Here is a 19,682-nt window from a genome sequence, read left to right as displayed (position 1 = left end):
AAATAATCTTACAGGAGGTGCCTCTGGTGGAGGAAATCTCTGTCCTGTCAAGGAAGTGCCACCTTCAGAGAAGGCCATGAGATCAACCTCATCGATCCCTGGGGATCTAGGTTAGGGCCATTCATGTAGAAGCACCAGCTCCACCTCCAGGAATCCTGGGATGGGGGCTCTGCGGAAAAGGTACCACCACTTCAGGCTGCATTTTATCTTTTATAACGGAGACAATTTACCATCCATTGTGTCTGTTTAGTTTTCCGTAGTGTGAAAGTAGAATGAATTATATTGAAATTATAATTCATTAAAGAAATGCTGCTTGAAAGGTTTGTTGAAATATAGTTGTCAGGAAGAGAAACATTAAGGAGTGTGAGACAATGGGTCCTCAAACTAATTAACTTAGAGCTCCTACTGAGCTAGGAGATTGGTAAACGTTAGTATGCAAATAAGATATTTATGTATATTTGTCAGTTTCTGCTTCCTTTTGTCTCCTATGTTAAATTGGCTTTGGCTTATCTGTATAAATAAGTTAGCTTGAGCTTTTGCAGGGGGCTCACATATATCTGGGTGCATTGGCAAAGCGCTTTGCTAATAAACAGAGTGGTCTGAAAAATTCAGTGAGTCTTGAATCTGACTTTGACAGTAGACAAGGACACTGGGCTAGTCAGTTTCTTTTCCATTCCAATTTCTGATACTCATGAATGCTATCTTTCTTCTATAAAAGAAAAGGAGTACTTGTGGCACCTTAGAGACTAACAAATTTATTTGAGCATAAACTTTTGTGAGCTACAGCTCACTTCATCGGATGCTCAAATAAATTTGTTAGTCTCTAAGGTGCCACAAGTACTCCTTTTCTTTTTGCGAATACAGACTAACACGGCTGCTACTCTGAAACCTATCTTTCTTCTATATCTTTCTTAGGTACTTATGCCCCCATCACCATTGTATCTTAGTGCTTCCTAATCTTTAATGTATTTGTCCTTACAACACCCCTGTGAGGTAGCAAAGCACAATTATCCCCATTTAACAAATGGGGAACTGAGTCATAGAGAGACTAAGTGACTTGCCCATGGCAGAGCAGAAAATGAACCCATGTTTCCTACAGCCCAGGGCTAGCACCCTAACCACTGGGCCATCCATCCTCCAGGATACTGTTATGTTTAGGTTTACCACACTGCATGTGAACGCTTAAAGCTAAAAAAAAAACATATTATTCAGATTTGTACAGCTGACAGTAAATGTCCTTTGAAGTTTTAGGAAGTTATGAGACATCTTACAGTTTACAAAATCAAAAACAGATTATATTCCAATTTTAAAAAATACAGACTTAAAAAAATATAAATTACTTCTTGATTAAGAACTTCTATTTCAAGTTCATTTTGTGAGGCCTTTCTTTTTATGGCTCACTAAACACTTGAAAAATGGGAATGAGGAATACTGAATAGAAATGGTGAGAGTGAGTGAAACAGGAAAGCTGACCTTGGAAGAAAAAAGATGGAGTGGAACAGTAGGATTAATAATAGTGTGGAGCGTAACTAGGCCATTCACTATGACTGGGTGACTTTTATCCTCTACTGGATGAATCATTGGACAGTCAGAGAAGCTTAATCCGTAGAGGAATTGGGAAAAGTCAATATTTAGAAGAGCTCCGTACAGAAATGAAAACCCTGCCCCAGAAAACTAAGAAGGCATCAGCATAGGTGCTGGAACTAGGGGTGCTACTGTGCCCCCAGCTTGAAGGAGTTTCCATCCAGCTTGGTTCAATGGCTCTCAGCACCCCCACTATAAAAATTGTTCCAGAACCCCTGGGCGTAAGGAGATGTCACTGTAAAAGTTTAGTCTAACTGCAGTAAACTCTGTTCAGCTTCCCAAATAAGGGAAGAATATACAGGCACAGGCACAATTATGTTCGGAAAACAACATATTTTCAAAAAAAAACAAACAAAAAAACCAGAAAACAAACTAACAAAAAATTTAAAAACAGGCTCTCCTCAACTGCTGGAGCCACATCTGCCTTTTACAAATTATCATAGGAAAGAAATACTACAGTATAGTATAATTTCCCAAGATTTACATTATTTAAGAGTTCATATGCCGGGCACAGGCATTAACATAACACTGGGTCTGGATTTTGATTTAACCAAATGTTAAAAAAAAAAAAAAAAAAAAAATCACTCTCCCCTCTCTATATAAAATGAGAAAAAAATTAATCAATGCCACAAGTCTGTACGTTTAAATTCAGCCCACATGACATTTCCTTGTAGTTTAATTGCTTCCATACAATTTATATCTTCTAGTCACGCTAGGCCCCAGAGTACTATATATGCTTTGTTACAAAGAAGCTCTTGTCCTATAATAACCTCCATAATCAAAGTAAAGGAATTATGGGTAAGGCTGAGCAGACTGAGTGAAATAAACAGGTTTTCAACTTCATCCAAAGCATACTTAAAACAGGAAACGAGTCAAGCCTAACCACTGGCTCTTCCATCAGGATTTGAGAGAGAAAACAGCAGAGAGCTGCAAATGACAGACTGTGTAGTCTCTACATAGCCAGACAGTTGAAATCAGACACATTTATCATTCGGGTTCAGCAGATTACCCTGCATACTGTAGCCTATTTATGCATTATAGAGTTGAGGTGTTCAGGGAGATTTTCTTTTCAATCAGCTCATATTACTTTAGTGAGTTTTAAAAGTTGGTAACACCAACTCACTAAAAAGATTTTAAAAAACCAAAAGAATCCCATAGTGATACTTCTCCCTTCTTATTCTGATTAGCCCAAATGAGTTATAAATCCTTTACTCCTTTAGTTAGGTCAAGTACACATTTTCTGGAATGATCCCAAACAAAAAGTTTAGTGTTCTAGGTTAATAGTATGAAAATATGTAAAAGGTATTTGAACAGTCGCTTTATTTTTGTTACCCTTCAGCATACAATATCTATTTGCAGGTTTTTCTCCCTTTAAAAAAGTACTAGCTGATATTTGTTTTGAACACTACTGTATATGGAGCAATCAAATTTCCTGCTGACACCAACAGATAGATACATAGGTGATTGGTGTCATCCATTCAATACACACAGGACTTTAGGCCTAACCCACAGACAAAGTTGCACTAAATGTGCAATTTTATACTAAGTAAGCTACAGTCGTGCAACTCTGCATGCAGACACTTAAAATCATATAAATGTTGGACTGGAAACGATCTTCTATTGGTTAAATCAGTTTTACTTGTGCCATTACATTTACAGGTGCAAGCTAAACAGATATAACCAGTTTTAAACTGATATAAGAGTATCCACACAGGGATTTGCGCTGGTTTTAAAATAAATCATTGTTAAACCAATTTAAGTTAAACTGGAGCAACTTCTGAGTGTAGACAAGCCCTCAGTGATAGGTTTCTCACATATTTCACCCAAGAAAACCTTTCTTGGCAATATTTCTGAGGCCTACCACAGGGCTCATGTTTAGCCATCTTCAGCTGGAACTTCCAGCAGAGTCATAAATAAGCATTTTAGTCCCCCGGGGAAGCAATCATATTCCCCCCCCCCCCCCCGATTTCTGCCTTCCATTTAGCACAGAGGTTTTCAAATTGTGGAGTGCGCCTCCCTAGAGGAAGTGCCCCACAGTTTGAAAACGGTCGCACCCTGCCAGGAGCCAGCAGATCAGAAGCTGATGGAATGGCCTTAGTCCACTCAGGCCCCCCCGGCTCTCCATGCTGTGGGAGCCGGAGTACTGGCTGGCTGCCCGCTCAGCAGACCTCCCTGCCATGCTCCCTGAGCCAGGCCGCCTCTGCACAGCCTAGTGCTCCCAGGCAGAGTTGGTGGCACAACTTCAAGCGGCACCCCAACATGCTCTTGCCACTGCCCTGAAGGAGCTTGGTGCTGGCCAGCAACACCCTCTGAAGCCGACCGCTACCCACGGAGCCTGGCTGCCATGAGAGTGCTCATTCCTCTTGGGTACCTGGCTCTCAGCAGCCCAGTCACACTCAGCTTGCTACCTGGGGACCTGCCATTGCAACCGGGTCACTCTCCCCACACTCCCTGCACACAGAGCGGAATCACCCCTTACTCCCCTTGGCTGCCCTACCCCAGCCCCATGGCTTCCGGGCTCAGGGTCACACAGACTGAACTCTGAACTTGGCCACACGATCCTGGTGCCCAGCCCAGGGGGCAGGCAGCTGCTGGCAGAGTGGACTCACTCTCACCTGCTCCGGAAACCAAGGCCGTGAGAACAGAGCAACTCCGAAAGTTACCATATTTCAAGTTCCCAAATAGAGGACACTGCCAGGGGAAGAGCAACTGGAAACGGCATTTGGGGGATGCCGGAGGGGTTATTTGGAGGGCACTGGAGGAGGTACCTGTGGCAGGGGTACCCACTGGAGGGGGGGCTGGGCCGGCTTAACCGGGGGGCCCCAGCTGCTAAATGCAGAGCTCCTGCTTCCCCCCTCCCCATTTCCTCCTCTCCCTCCCTCCATATCCCCCACCCCATTCCGCTATCCCCTTCTCTTCCCCTGCCCTATCCCATTCCCCTTCCTTCCCCACTACCTCTTCCGCACCCCACCTCATCCCCCTTCCCCTCTTACATGAAGAGAACAGAATTAACTAATCAGATCACATATTTACCATTTCCTCCAGTGAAACAATCTGATTTTAAAAGCATCTACTCTAAGTATTCATATATGCCTTTGGAAAAGAAACCTTATATTTCAATGGAATTAGATATTATTTGTTATGAATATTCCTTCTTTTCATTTAACTCTAAACTATAATTGTATGTTTAATCTTACATTTGGCAGCCCTTGCTCTTAGTATACAAAACAGACATTGTTAAATAGTCCATTTATAACCAGTGTCAGTAAATATGATCTGTCACTTCAGCTGCAACAGCTCTGTGGAGTCAGCTTACAAACACACTACCTTAGAACTCCAAGCTCTGCTTTATTCAGCAGCTTTTAAATCAAGACCCAAAATAGATACCTCTCAGTCAACAAGATGTCAAACAGCTTTCAAAAGGACTTTCTAAGGCCTGGTCTACATTTGCAATTTAGGTTGATATAGCTATCTACACCCCTGAGTGCTGTAGCTGCACTGACCTAACCCTTGGTGTAGATGCAGCTAGGTTGACAGAAGAATGCTTCAGTCAAACTAGCTACTGTCACGTGGGAAGGTGGCATTCCTACAGTGACAGAAAAAACCCTTCCGTCACTGTAGGTCGTGTCTAAACTACAGGGTATATTGGAATAGCTACAGCTCTATAGCTATGCCACTAGTCCCATAGTGTAGACATGGCCTATGAACGCTAGACATTGTTTCTTACTTGCCTCTGGGTTTCTGCTATAAGAGTATTGCCATTATAATTCAATCTATATGACTGATTTATTTTTATACCTTTGCATACAAATTTCATAACTAATGGTTACAAATTTCATAATATGCTTGTATATTCCAATGATTTGTCAATTCAAAATGTTTAACCCAAATAATAGTTTGCTAACTAACATCTGGCGAATTATGAGGTGAAATTAAAAACATTGGTTCAAATTCTGAATTATTAAACTCTTGGTAATAATTACAAAATGTTGTGCTACTAAACCATAATGTTTTCATCTGCCATTTTTCATTTAGTTTGAAAGTCTGAAAAGTTTTTAAGTTAACCTGAAAATGTTTTTGTCTCCCATTTGAGCAACTGAAAGTATCAAATTTCCTTTAATGATTTTGAATCCACTTCAACACCTAGAATTAAACATAAGCTTGGTTAATAATCACCACAGCTCAATAATTATTAAAATGTAGCTACAGATAAACACAAAGAACAATTACTTTTGCATGTGTGATATTGGTGGAACATGTTCCTGTGAGTATAGCTTTTTCAAAGTTTCAACACAGGCCCTGATCCTGCAAGATACCAAGTGCTCCTACAAAGTGGAGAAACCCCCAACTCCATTGAATTCAACAGGAAGTAAATGAGAGTTGAGAGCACCCAGCACTTCACAGGATCTGGCGCCTACAGTGAATTTAGGTCTGGTCTATATTTGAAGTTGCACCACTTTAATTGAAGGTATTATTGTAAGCCTATTTAAAATTAAATTAGTGCACCTTTGAATATAAATGTCCTTTTTTTCTTACATTGAGTGTAAAGTTCAATTTGAGTGCCACAAAATTAATATAATGTTGCATCTGATGAAGTGAGCTGTAGCTCACGAAAGCTTATGCTCAAATAAATGTGTTAGTCTCTAAGGTGCCACAAGTCCTCCTTTTCTTTTTGAGGATACAGACTAACACGGCTGCAACTCTGAAACCTATAATGAAATGGTGCATGTGCTAAATTAAAAATTAAACTTTAGCTCAATGGACCTCATTAATAAAAGAGATTTTACATTCACAATAGTTCAACAGGACAACTCACCTAAAGCGAAGATATAATTGAAGACAAATTGTTACTTGTCCTGTTAAGCAACTCTATAATTTACAATAGTGAAGCTTATCCAAGTTTATACCCTCTTGACTGGATTATAACAAATTAAAAAGAGCTAGCTGATACCAGATGTCCCTGTATCTTACATACTACTTTCTACTATTTTCTCTTTTATATTCTCTGTAGTTTGACTAACTGCACACCTTTGCAGCAATAAAAATAAAAAGGGCCTAAAAACTAACTATATTTATAAAACATGTTTCATTTCTAATTAATCTATATGCATGGGAGAACCTACTGCAGTTTTTCAGTTCTTCAATTCAATGTTTCGGAGGTAACATTTGGCTTGAAAATTAATTTCTTAAAACTTGGAAATCAACCAAAGCAACACAATCAGCAAACTACCAAGTCCCTGCCAATCTCCCTCATGCAATGCACTTTATCATTAATTGTATGGAAGTTTGCCTGTACCATATATATTGTATACACTGTGTAATACATTTAAAAATTACACAAACATAAAAGAGACATATAAAATGTAAGATGACTACACTCAACAACTAGTCTTCGGGAAACTAGTGTAAGCTTTTGAATAATCATTCATGAAGTTTCCTTCCTGTTCTATTCTATTATTCTTGACCATCCCTACTAACTCACATGTTTATACAAGCAAATGCAACCCTGGCAATGTACTCTTTGCAATTTGTGAGATATATGTAGACTACCTTTAAACACCATTGTTAGCTGGGAAAAGTACCTAAAACTACCAGAAAGTCAGTTTTACCTTCATGCAAGACAAGGAGTTTAAGGACTTTGTACTAAAGAGTATTATTCCAAGAGTAAACGGACATATTATACCTACAATTTTTACTATTAAATTTATTTGCCCGAAGACCATAATTAGGCTTGGCAGAATTCAACTTTTATTTTTTTATAATTTTGATAGATAATATTGATTTTACTTTTAAGCATTATTTCAATTTTTTATCAATTTTCACATTTGTGCAAAATTATGGGGTTAATTTTTTTTTCAAATTTTATCAATTTAAATTTGCACAGTTACATGAAATCATGGGGAGGATCAGATGTTCTTATACATAATTATATAATGACAGATGTTGAGACTCAAAAAGTTAAAGTTTTATAACCATTAAAGCAAAAAATTGTCAATACTACATGTCAAAATATACAGAGCTTTATATCAAACTCTAATAAGTTCTCAAGCTCCATATTTTTTACTTTGCCTATCTGTAAATTTCGGTTATCAATGGAAATATTTTTTGTTGGTTTATGTGTACAATGAAATTGACATTTACCTCTATTTACCATAAAAATTAAATTATTTCAAGTCTAACTATAATCAAATTAGGTGCTCAAACTCAAGATGTGAAAAGTGAGTATGTGTGTGAAAATACAGTTGCACACTTTTCTGAGCAGTGGAATTCTCATTTGTTACTATTAAAACACAAAAAGCCAAATTTTGCTTTCCGGTACTTGCGTACAACCACATTGAACACAGTAGGGTTCCAAATGTGTAACTGTCGGCAGAATATGGCCCACCATCTACAGCTTTTATTAGTGTTTTCTATCATAACTTCCAGCACCAGTGTTACTGGCCTGCAAAAGAAATGTATTAAGGTTTCTCATGGTTGATTCCCAAATATTATCTCTACTGAACTTAAATTACATTTTTCATAATGACTTTTTCAAATCAAGTTTAAATGTGTGTGTGCCTGTGTGTGTATACACACACACACACACACAGAGAGAAAGAAAACTCTTCATTGTTGAAAGTGTAAAAGATATTTTGTTTGCACTGTAATAAAACAAACAATCTTCTTCAAATAATACAAAGCCAAATCCTGAAGTCCTTATTTAGTCCTTATTAGACAAACCATAAAGGACTTTGCGATTTGCACCTTATCAAACTTTGGTTAAGAGAATCAATTTTCAAATTTCACTTGGATTTTCTTTTGTATATGGTACTACAAATTACCAAATCAATGGAATCTATAGACTATGCTGTTCCTGATCCTGTAAGTGTTCTCCATGTGGAACTGAATGAACTGACTGTGGGGTTATGTATGACCACCTGCTTCTTAAACTATATCAGTGGATTGTTTGCCTCTCCTATTGGATTGCAGTGTATCTCTCCTGGGCACAGCCCAGTCACCCAGGTTTTGCACAAAAATGTGGGTCTGACCCAAAGGTGCCACAAGTACTCCTCATTCTTTTTGCTGATACAGACTAACACGGCTACCACTCTTAAAAATCACAGACATTAGAAATGGAAAATACTCAGTAGCTCAAGTCCATCCCCATGAAAGTGGAGAGATAAAGTCAAATTCTGTTCTCAGCTGCAGAGAGGCTATTGAAGTTACTCTGGATTTACACCAGTGTAACTAAGAAAATAATTTGGTCCATAGACTCATGATAAGTAATGCATTAGATATTAAAGTGATACTACTCTTAAACCTGATCTTAAATGAAAGGTACTTTAGCATATATTTAGGAAAACTACTGTAATGGTATAGACTGTATTTCATCAATTACCAGAGTCATCAGATCTGTTTAGTTTTGATGCATACATTTCGACACTCAAATTCTCTGTTAATAAAAGTCAGACATATTTGAATTGTCATAGAATAAACTTTGGTTTTGTATCAAAACTTTCATACCTATAAAGGACTTTGTAAAGTAGTTAAATACACACATTGATTGTATACAGCAGCCATTGTGGACTCAGAAATAGATACCATATACCCTGGAACATTTTAACCCCTTTTTTATTGAGAGGGAACATTGGCAAGGGGACCAGGATTATCCCCTACTCATTCAGAAAACTGTCATGGAAACACTCTACCTTCTACCTGGACAGTCACTAGAGATGGGGAAAAGGCACCTAGATTCCAAAGCATGAATGAAATACTCTAAGAGACATTGCAAAGTGAGTAGCTTTCTAAATCAGAAAATTAAAAATAGTGAATATGTATGACCTCTTGCCTAACACCATCACACTATACATTAATATCAAAGTAAGCCACAGTGTTGCTGCACTTTTACATCAGTGGTTGGCAGTAGTTTAAATACATTTATATTGTTCCCTGCTGTAGACAAGCCCATAGTGTTTTGGACCAACTACTGCAGAATACTGTAGTACAAGGGCACTATTTTTTTTCCTGTTGTGGAACCCAGTTTAATAGAGAGATTGTAAGGTTTATATTACTCCTCTCCCTTTTGGAACTAACTAACATCTTACAATCATTAGGGCAAATAGTTTTATTTGTGAGTACTGTACAGCACTGAGTACATTGTCTGCACTAAACAATAAAAAATAGTAATCCCTATGGCACTTTCAGAAATTGCTTTGGAATTTGCTATGGAAAAGTAGTATTAAGAAAATATGTATGTATAATAACTGCCTTTAATACTATACATCTTGTTGGTCCTTTTTGGAAAAAGCATAATTATACTGTCTCCTTTTGCTTCCTATCTCCTCTCCCTTTCCCTACTCCATGCACATGCTCAATAATATAAAATGGACCAGATGTGAAATCAAGCTTCCAGCCCCCCATTGGCACTGGAAGGAAAACTTGGGGCATGCCATATAAATGAAACACTACCAACAATTACACTTCTTTTTCCCTGAGCAAGCTTTTACTTGTAAATTTTACTTTAAACTGCTAGTATTTACTATAACACTTTTTTGAAATACACAATGGTAAAGATAAAAGTTGCAACCAGTTCCACAAATTTGTTCAGTGCAAAAGCTGTACTCTATGCAGACCTGTTTATCCCCTGGAATGAAATCACAATCCAAACAGAAACACTGAACACACAAAGAGAAAACACTTGAACCTTAGACTTCATTTGAAATATTAGGCTATGCCTCCTATAAAAATAACACCATAAGTGGAAATAAGTACTAGCTAAAGAATCCTTATTACTACAGACACATTTCTGCATGTTGAATAATATGAAATTGATAATGTCATGTACCGAAAAAATGACCATGCACAGGCATGCCTATCTTTCCAGAAATCCTCTTTATTAGAAGAAAAATCACACTTAAGGTTTTTCCACACATGCGCACACAGCAAAAATGTTTTAGAGAACATTACTGCATGAGTGAATGTGTTTATTAGTCTGCTTTCCATCCCCCCACTTCTGTGGTTTGGTATATAATTACAGGGTGGAGCGGTCCTGGGGCTACTTATGTTTCTTCCAGTCATAGCCAGAACACCCCTACAGGAATTAACATGCAAGACTGCGATCTCTACAAGTCATAGCTGGTTCTTGGTCAGCAAAGCTAACCAAAATTTATTGTTCATTAACATTTCCACCATTACCTTCATTTAATCATCTTGAAAATATAGATAGATAGATATCTATATATGCTGAATTTACATTAAAAACCTTAACATATACAAAAATATAATGTGCTTTGATAAAACTTAGGACAATTTTATTTTTGCTGTTTGAACTTCCTTCTGCTCCTCTCCCTCACAACTGATTTATGCCAATGACTCTGCACAAATAAATGTTGAAGGCTGGATGACAATGTAAACTTTTGAAAAGATAGCCTTTAAGAATACACAAAGTTAACCTTATTTATGCGGTCTGAGCAAAACCATTTTTAAAATAAATTAATCTGACTGACCAATCTTATTACTTGTCTCTGACATTACAGATTATTTTTCACTTGGCTCTTAAGAAACATCATTTAAGACTATTTTATATCAGGATTTCTCCAACAAATATTATTTTCACTCAAATATATTATACTCAGTGGTAATATTTGATAGTTTAAAAATTGATTTTTAGATAGCTAGGTGTTATCCTAAAAAAAATACCTCTTTGCCATATAACAACTTTCATTCCACAGATTTTTAATTATAATAAAAAAACCCAGCAATTTAATGATTAACAAATTCTGTTGGACAAATAAAACCCTAACAAACAAACAAACAAAAAGTCCACAACACACACACACACAAAAGATTCCAGGTTAGACAGCGATTCACACAATGTAAACCTTAATTAAAGGAAAGAATAGTAAATTGTGAACCAAGACACGCCCATTTTAAAAAGTACAATAAATAAAGCACTAAGTAATGTAACAAAACAAAATTCCCCAAAACCTGTCCTGATTTTCTTTTTATTATTGATATAGGAGAAAATATAGAAGATATTTTTATTCGGGCTTACATGTGCAGGAGATGAGAGGGCCATACTCTTTTGGCCTATACAGCAGGAATGCATCTAACTTTGTGGGGTTTTCTTGGCTGAATATGAGTAGTTCTGTGTGTCACAACTGTGTGACATGGGCTTGGAGGTATAGCTGACAACCAATTTTAAGATCAGATGAACAAAATGAATAATGATAAGTAAGTACTGCTCCAGGATAACTAGGCCACCTAAATGACACATTCCTTTTTACACTTTATCATAACTTTTTATACTTATTTATCAAATGGAATGTAGAATACTAAAGAAAAGAAGTGCAACTTAAGAAGTGGACAGTCATCTGCAGCAAATGGACTTGTGTGCTCCCATGTAAAATTCTCTTTCCCAGGTAAAAATAGAAGCATGATGGGAAATTGTAAATACTGGTTTTGCACAGGAGCCATATTTGCAGCTGGGTCAGCATTATACGCACAGCACCGGCGAAGGTGAGAGCACAGGAGATCACTTTGATGTTAACCAAAAGCCAGATTGCTGACAAAAGTATAGTAACTCATCATGTTTAATGCCACCATCAGCCAAAACCTGAAAATACCTGTTGGCTGAGTCCTAACAGGTATTAACAGAAAAACCTGTATTTAAGGGTGATTGTTTACAGTGCTATTATCAGTCTCTTTTTAATCTTTTCCTTCTTTCTATAGCTTTGTCATTGCTTGGAAACTCTCTTGGGAACTAATCCTGAAAGACACCCAGTGACAAAGTCTCCCATTGCCTTAGGTGAATGCATCTGATGAAGTGAGCTCTAGCTCACGAAAGCTTATGCTCAAATAAATTGGTTAGTCTCTAAGGTGCCACAAGTGCTCCTTTTCTTTTTGCGAATACAGACTAACACGGCTGCTACTCTGAAAGTTACGTTAGGTGGTAACTCAGAGCACTCAATAACTCACAGGCTCAGACCTTAGATGCATGCTTATTTGAGCCGTCAGAATGTTATCACCAGTGTAGACTAACATAAAATGGCAGAATAGGGAAGGTGTATTTTCATGTTTCACAGTACAATCAAAGGTGGGACCTCAATTCCACAGGGGAACTGCATAGATGGTTTGGGTTGGGGGTTCTGGAATCATCCTCAGGTTCCAAAGTGGTCAAGTGATAAAATCATCATAAAACAATGTCACTGATTTTCTGCAGAATACAGTCTTCACTACCTTTACTTCTAACCCTGTCATACATTGTTGATACAGATGGCATATATTATGTCATGGCTGGGTTCAAGCTCAAGGAGCTTCCTATTTCCCTTGATGGGAAGTTGTGCTAAATGGATATAGATCTCCTGCAGCCTGAACAGTTGAACCCCCACACTATTCCTATGTATTTGTTACATTAACAAGGTTTTCTATCACTGACTGTTTACAAACTGAATATTCTACCACTTTGTTTACAATGAACTCTGGAGTACAGGAACGAATCTATTAAAAGAAATTTACCAAAATAAATACAATGATTATCAGGCCTGCTTCACTACTATGCACCAGTTTGATGTCGATGTCAGAAATAAAATATAATACTCTTTTGGCCAGAATTATTAAACAAAAAGATACTGGATGATGTTGCCATACATATGTCTAAAAAAATAAATTAAAAAAAAAAATCACTCGTATAAGGAAGCATCCAATGTCACTAAAGATATGGAAGCTAAAATTGTAATTTACACCAGTTGCACTGCAGAAATACATTCAATTTTCAAAAGCCACCCAAGATATGAAGAAAGGCCTTGTAACTAATGCCAGGAGGCCTAGGTTATGTTCCTATATCTACCACAGACATTCACCATAGGCAAGTCACAAAACTACCCTATGCCTGTTTCTCATTTCTGTAAAATGGGGATAACAGTTCCCTACCTGACAGGAGTGCTGTGGGGCTTAATTAGAGAATGTAAAGTACTTTTGGATTCTCAGATAGAAAGCACTACAGAAAAGCACAGTAGTGCAGCCTAGTAGATAGAGCACTGGACTAGGCCTCAGGAGACATGGGTACTATTCCTGGCTCCCCCACTGCCCTGCTGACAAGTGACTTCACCTCTCCGTGTCTCAGTTTCCCCATCTGCGAAATGGGGATGATAATGCTTACCTCCTTTGTAAAGCGCTTAGTAATATACTGATGGAAAGTGTTATCAAAGCGCAAGGTAACTTTATTATTTTTGTAGTGTCACAGAACTGTCTAATAAAGGATCATGTTGTTGTGACTATGTTAATAAAGGATTGAACTAAGGACACTAAAGCAACTTAATCGGAAGACCCTCATTTTTGTGAGTTTCTGTCTCAGTTATTTAACCTAGTTTATTTGAATGCATGTGCATTAATACTAATTAATGTGGAAACAATGGGAAAGGATAACCCTATATCTCACTGAAATAAATGTTAATATACTGCAACATTTAACCTGTGACACCATTTAGGTCATATTTTAATGCCTGCAACACAGCATATACTCACCTGAGACCATGAAAGCAATCATACCTATATTTTTCTCTTGCTCTTGATTAAATTTTCTCATCCTGTTTACATCCAAGAGTCCTTTGATAAATTTATCATGAAAAAATCGTGTGACAAACCATGACAATTGTATTATGGTGGAGTGAATTGACTGTGGTAATCTACGTAAATGTCTCTTTTTCAGTACTAACAGTCAAGATAATTTGCAAGTCAAGGAGATAAAACAAAAGAACCTACAGGATACAGAAACTTCACAAATGGCAAATTATCTCCTATCCATATTCGGCCCAGCCTTTAGGCAACTTCATCATTCCTTATAGACTCACTTGTAAACGGGTGTGCCCAGATCCTCCTGAATGAAATTCCTTAAAATGGAGTGATCTGTAGAATGTCTCTCTATGATTTCTATGGTCTCTATGTGTATGTGGCTTGTGAGAGTTTCATAAACTTCTCCATGGCACCCACACCAATTTCTGAGTTTCAACAACCTACATAAGACCATTGGCAACCATCCCATCCCATAGCCTTTGCTATCTCCACTTCAGCATCAACATGTGAGAAATATGGTAACCAGCCAATTAACCCTTCCCCCTTCATCATCAAGCCCCGGCAAGCACCTTATAGACCCCATAACTAACCCCCCCCCCAACCAGCTTCTGTGTCAACATAAAGAAAAGGCGTAGTTGTGGCACCTTAGAGACTAACCAATTTATTTGAGCATAAGCTTTCGTGAGCTACAGCTCACTTCATCGGATGCATACTGTGGAAAGTGTAGAAGATCTTTTTATACACACAAAGCATGAAAAAATACCTCCCCCCACCCCACTCTCCTGCACACACTTGCGCTATATTGATGACATCTTCATCATCTGGACACATGGAAAAGAAGCCCTTGAGGAATTCCACCATGATTTCAACAATTTCCATCCCACCATCAACCTCAGCCTGGGCCAGTCCACACAAGAGATCCACTTCCTGGACACTACAGTGCTAATAAACGATGGTCACATAAACACCACCCTATACCGGAAACCTACTGACCGCTATTCCTACCTACATGCCTCCAACTTTCACCCTGACCACTCCACACGATCCATTGTCTACAGCCAAGCTCTGCGATACAACCGCATTTGCTCCAACCCCTCAGACAGAGACAAACACCTACAAGATCTCTATCAAGCATTCTTACAACTACAATACCCACCTGCAGAAGTGAAGAAACAGATTGATAGAGCCAGAAGAGTTCCCAGAAGTCACCTACTACAGGACAGGCCTAACAAAGAAAATAACAGAACGCCACTAGCCGTCGCCTTCAGCCCCCAACTGAAACCCCTCCAACGCATTATTAAGGATCTACAACCTATCCTGAAGGATGACCCAACACTCTCACAGATCTTGGGAGACAAGCCAGTCCTTGCCTGCAGACAGCCCCCCAACCTGAGGCAAGTGCTCACCGGCAGCCACGTGCCACACAGCGGAGCCACTAACCCAGTAACCTATCCTTGCAACAAAGCCCGTTGCCAACTGTGCCCACATGTCTATTCAGGGGACACCATCACAGGGCCTAATAACATCAGCTACACTATCAGAGGCTCGTTCACCTGCACATCCACCAATGTGATATATGCCATCGTGTGCCAGCAATGCCCCTCTGCCATGTACATTGGTCAAACTGGACAGTCTCTACGTAAAAGAATAAATGGACACAAATCAGATGTCAAGAATTATAACATTCAAAAACCAGTCAGAGAACACTTCAATCTCTCTGGTCATGCGATTACAGACATGAAAGTTGCGATATTACAACAAAAAAACTTCAAATCCAGACTCCAGGGAGAGACTATTGAATTGGAATTTATTTGCAGATTGGATGCAATTAACTTGGGCTTGAATAGAGACTGGGAGTGGCTGGGTCATTATGCAAGGTAGCCTATTTCCCCTTGTTTTTTCCTACCCCCCCCCCCCGCCCCACACGTTCTTGTTAAACCCTGGATTTGTGCTGGAAATGGCCCAACTTGATTATCATACACATTGTAAGGAGAGTGGTCACTTTAGATAAGCTATTACCAGCAGGAGAGTGGGGTGGGGGGAGGTATTTTTTCATGCTTTGTGTGTATAAAAAGATCTTCTACACTTTCCACAGTATGCATCCGATGAAGTGAGCTGTAGCTCACGAAAGCTTATGCTCAAATAAATTGGTTAGTCTCTAAGGTGCCACAAGTACTCCTTTTCTTTTTGCGAATACAGACTAACACGGCTGTTACTCTGAAATGTGTCAACATAGAGCAATATGCAATGACTAACTTCATTTTAAACAGCCAGCAACCCCAGGGTCCCTTTATCCCCACCCCCTGCCCCAGTGCGAAGAGTCTCCTTTGCCCCCATCATCAATATTCCCTATACGGAATTTAGTAAAAGCCCTCATTTGCCCCTGGCCCAAGTCCCTGTTACATCCACCTGTCCGTCCTCCCCTCCCCAGCCAGCCCATGATCCCTTTTACACACCCCCTTACACAGCCAGCTTAAGGTCCCTTTTACACTCCTCCACACACACATAGCAGGCCCAAGGACCCCCTCCCCCCAGGGCCGGTGCAAGGCCCCTTTAACCTCCTCTCCCCACCCACACCCAACGAACAGCGGGCTCAAGGTCTCTTTCAGCCCTGTCCTTACAGCTGCCCCCAGCCCCCTTCGCCCCGCCCGGGTCTCCAGGGCACCCTGGGCCCCACTTACTTGAGGAAGTATCTCTGGCCCGTGTGGGTGAGAGCCATCTCCCAGCCGGGCGGCAGCGGCAGCTCGTCGGTCACGTCGTAGGACTGCTGGCGGAGGTGAGCGTGCTGCTGAGCCGGGCTGGGGGTGGCCCCGGCTCCGGCGCCTAGCAGGGAGGCGGGCGAGGAGTGCGAGCGGACATGCTGGGCACCAGCGGCTGCCAGCCGGGGCGGGTGGCTGCCCGAGTCAGTGCTGGACTGGCGGGAGTGCGAGCCCGAATCGGGCTCCTTGAAGAAGGACTCGGGCAGGATCTTCTTCCTCCAGGAGCTGGGCTTGGGGTTCATGACCGAGTTGAAGAGCGCCTCGAGCTCCGTGTCCAGGTCCTGGGTGACATGGATCACTTGCTGCCCCGGCGGCGGAGGGACGGGAGTAGGGTTCATCTTCTGCCCCGCAGCACGAGCTCAATGCAACAAACTTCCCCACGGGAGGCAAAGAATCAGCAGCGGATCAGGGATCCAGGGCAGGTCTCCCCTAAAAACGAGTCTGTACCCCGTCAAGGGTTGGGCAGTCAGCAGCGACCGGGGGGTGGTCCCAGGCAGCACCCGCACAAACGAGTCTATATCCTCCAGGGGAAGGACAATCAGCGAATGAGGGGTGCAGGTAGTGCCCCCCAAATGCCTGTATCCTACAAGGCCCTGGGCGATCAGCAGCAGATAAAGGCACTTCAATCCAGCCCCCCACAAAACGTCACTGCACCCCTCCCTCAAGTGCCCGGCGTCCGGACACCCAGCAGCAGACCAAGCAAGGGGTCCGAGCCAGTCCCCTCAAACACGAATCTGTATCTCGCACGATCGAATGCATCCGAGTCAAACCCCACGCAAAGTTATGCAACTTTCTCTGAAACTTTGGCTACTTGCTGCAATTCCCTGGGAGGAGGAGGGGGCTCCTTTAAAGGGCGAAGGAAGAGTTCTCGCGGCTGTCACCGGGCGAGAGCTGGCTGCTGCCCGGATTCCAGCGGGGAGCAAGGCACGCGGGGGAGGGGGGAGGTCTGAGGCGTTCCGAATCCGAACGTGGGGACCCGGGGAACGTTCTATTTACCACCAGGGCCCGGATCCGGGCCGGAGTCGCTGGCTCTCCGCCTCCTCCTCCCCCAGCTGCAGAGGCGGGCAAGATCAGGACTTTGCTTCTTCTGCGCTGGCACCGCGTTGCAAGGGCGAATTGGAAGGCTGGGGGTGATTCTGTCCTCACATCCTCACAATCCAGGCTGCCTAAGCCTGACGCACAAGGCGCTTTGCGCTACGGGGGCTGCGTCGCGGCTGCTCCCAGTCCCGGACTGTCCCAAACAAACTTTGTGAAAAATTCTCAAGCCTGAGAATAAGGCGGTGCAAAAAGTTGGGGAGCGGCATTATTCATGAGCAGGGTGCCCGGGGCAGCCCGAGCCCCGCCCCCTTCTCCTCCCTTCCGAGCGCCAGCCTCCGCAAGCCGTCCTGGAGTCTCAGCTATGCGAGGAGAGGCTCTCGGGGGTGAGACAGGGGAGGTCTGCCGGGCTCTCTTCATTCAGAGTCCCCAGCGGCGGGGTTGGTTCAGATTGCAACACTTGAAGGCACTAGTGGCCTTATTAGGCGGAGCAAAGGTGCCGCCTGGTCGGCTGTAAAGAGAGATCGGCCCGCCGAGCCCCTACGGGACCCGCAGAAGGGCACAGACTCCCCCGGTCTGCTATACCAGCCCCGATTGCAGCGTCGGGCCAATGTCCGAATAACAAAGCCAAGCGGTGCCGTTTTCCCATTGTTACCATATTTGGTATCCTGAAGAGGAAATTCGATCTCCCACCCCCGCTTCTCAGCTCTGTGAGACACACCCGGGCGGGTAGAGCGAGCTTTGACCTGTGGGAGGACCCCTGCCCCACGGGGCGGGGGGGGAAGAACCCTCGTCTCCTGTGTCTCTGTGGGGAGAAGAGCCCTGCCCTGCGGGATCCCCTGGGAAGGGCTGTTCCCCATGCGATCCCCACAACTTTGGGGAGGATGGAGCATGCCAAGTCCTGTTAGGGAAAGAAGAGCCCTGGCTTACTTAGGGTCCCCCAACTCTTTAGAGGAAATCTCTTAATTCCCCCTAAAGGAATGAGGTGGCACCAGCTCTCCATCTTCCTGGTAAGGCTTCTCACAAGAGACCCCAACTCCCCCCCCTTCCCTTTAATTGTTGCAGTCTCTTTGGGCAGATATTAGCGAGAGAGCCTCCCTGGCCCCTTGGAGATGGAGTCCATCTGCAATACAAACACAAGTGTACTTGTACAAGTGTAACCCTGCAGAGTTAATTAATCCAACAGAGTTAATTCCTTATTGTAATGAGGGGACTATGGATATATCTTCAAACAACGCTGAAGGCTCCAGCTGGAACATGATCTGAAGTCACAGTTAAGGTCTCATCCATTCTTCAAGCTGGGGGTTAAACCATGCTTTAACAGAGGAGAAGAAAACTGTTTTAACTGGTTGCCCTGACAGTTGTAATTTAGTTGACCTATTTTTTAAAAATTGCCAAATATGAACCCATGCTTTATTTATGTGGGGAGGGACAGGGGGAAACTAGGATGTAACCCAAGCCCCCAGTATGGATGTCATATTATGAACAGGGGGCCTGAACCATTTTACCTAACACAGTTTGGTATAGAGGTGGCAAGTTAAAGTTTGTGTCTTTACATTTATTTCATGCAACAGATATTTTATATTAAAATGGATTTTGAAACTTCCTTTCCATCAACATTCTATGTTTCATTCAAGGTTGCAATTCAAAGAAGTTCCTATAATGCTAGGAAACAGTTTTTTAAAAACTGGTTTCTAAATTGTTTCCTCTAGCAGCATTTTAGTTCTAATGGAGACAAATTATTACTTTAAA

At 41.4% G+C, this 19,682-nt stretch overlaps 1 protein-coding gene across 1 annotated transcript in view; it reads right to left on the bottom strand.

Annotated features, from left to right (window-relative positions):
• The window catches only part of WWTR1 (WW domain containing transcription regulator 1), a 116,399-nt gene extending 99,166 nt beyond the window's left edge, over positions 1–17,233 (bottom strand). Inside the window, exon 1 of the mRNA XM_077826437.1 lies at positions 16,818–17,233. Coding sequence (XP_077682563.1) covers positions 16,818–17,233 — 416 coding nt within the window. The remainder of the gene's footprint in view (positions 1–16,817) is intronic.
• Between the last annotated feature and the right edge of the window lie 2,449 nt (positions 17,234–19,682).

This window comes from Eretmochelys imbricata, chromosome 9, assembly GCF_965152235.1.
Source record: "Eretmochelys imbricata isolate rEreImb1 chromosome 9, rEreImb1.hap1, whole genome shotgun sequence".
NCBI lineage: Eukaryota > Metazoa > Chordata > Testudines > Cheloniidae > Eretmochelys > Eretmochelys imbricata.
The sequence above is the reverse complement of the archived record's forward strand: the minus strand, read 5'-3'. Positions and strand labels throughout refer to the sequence as shown.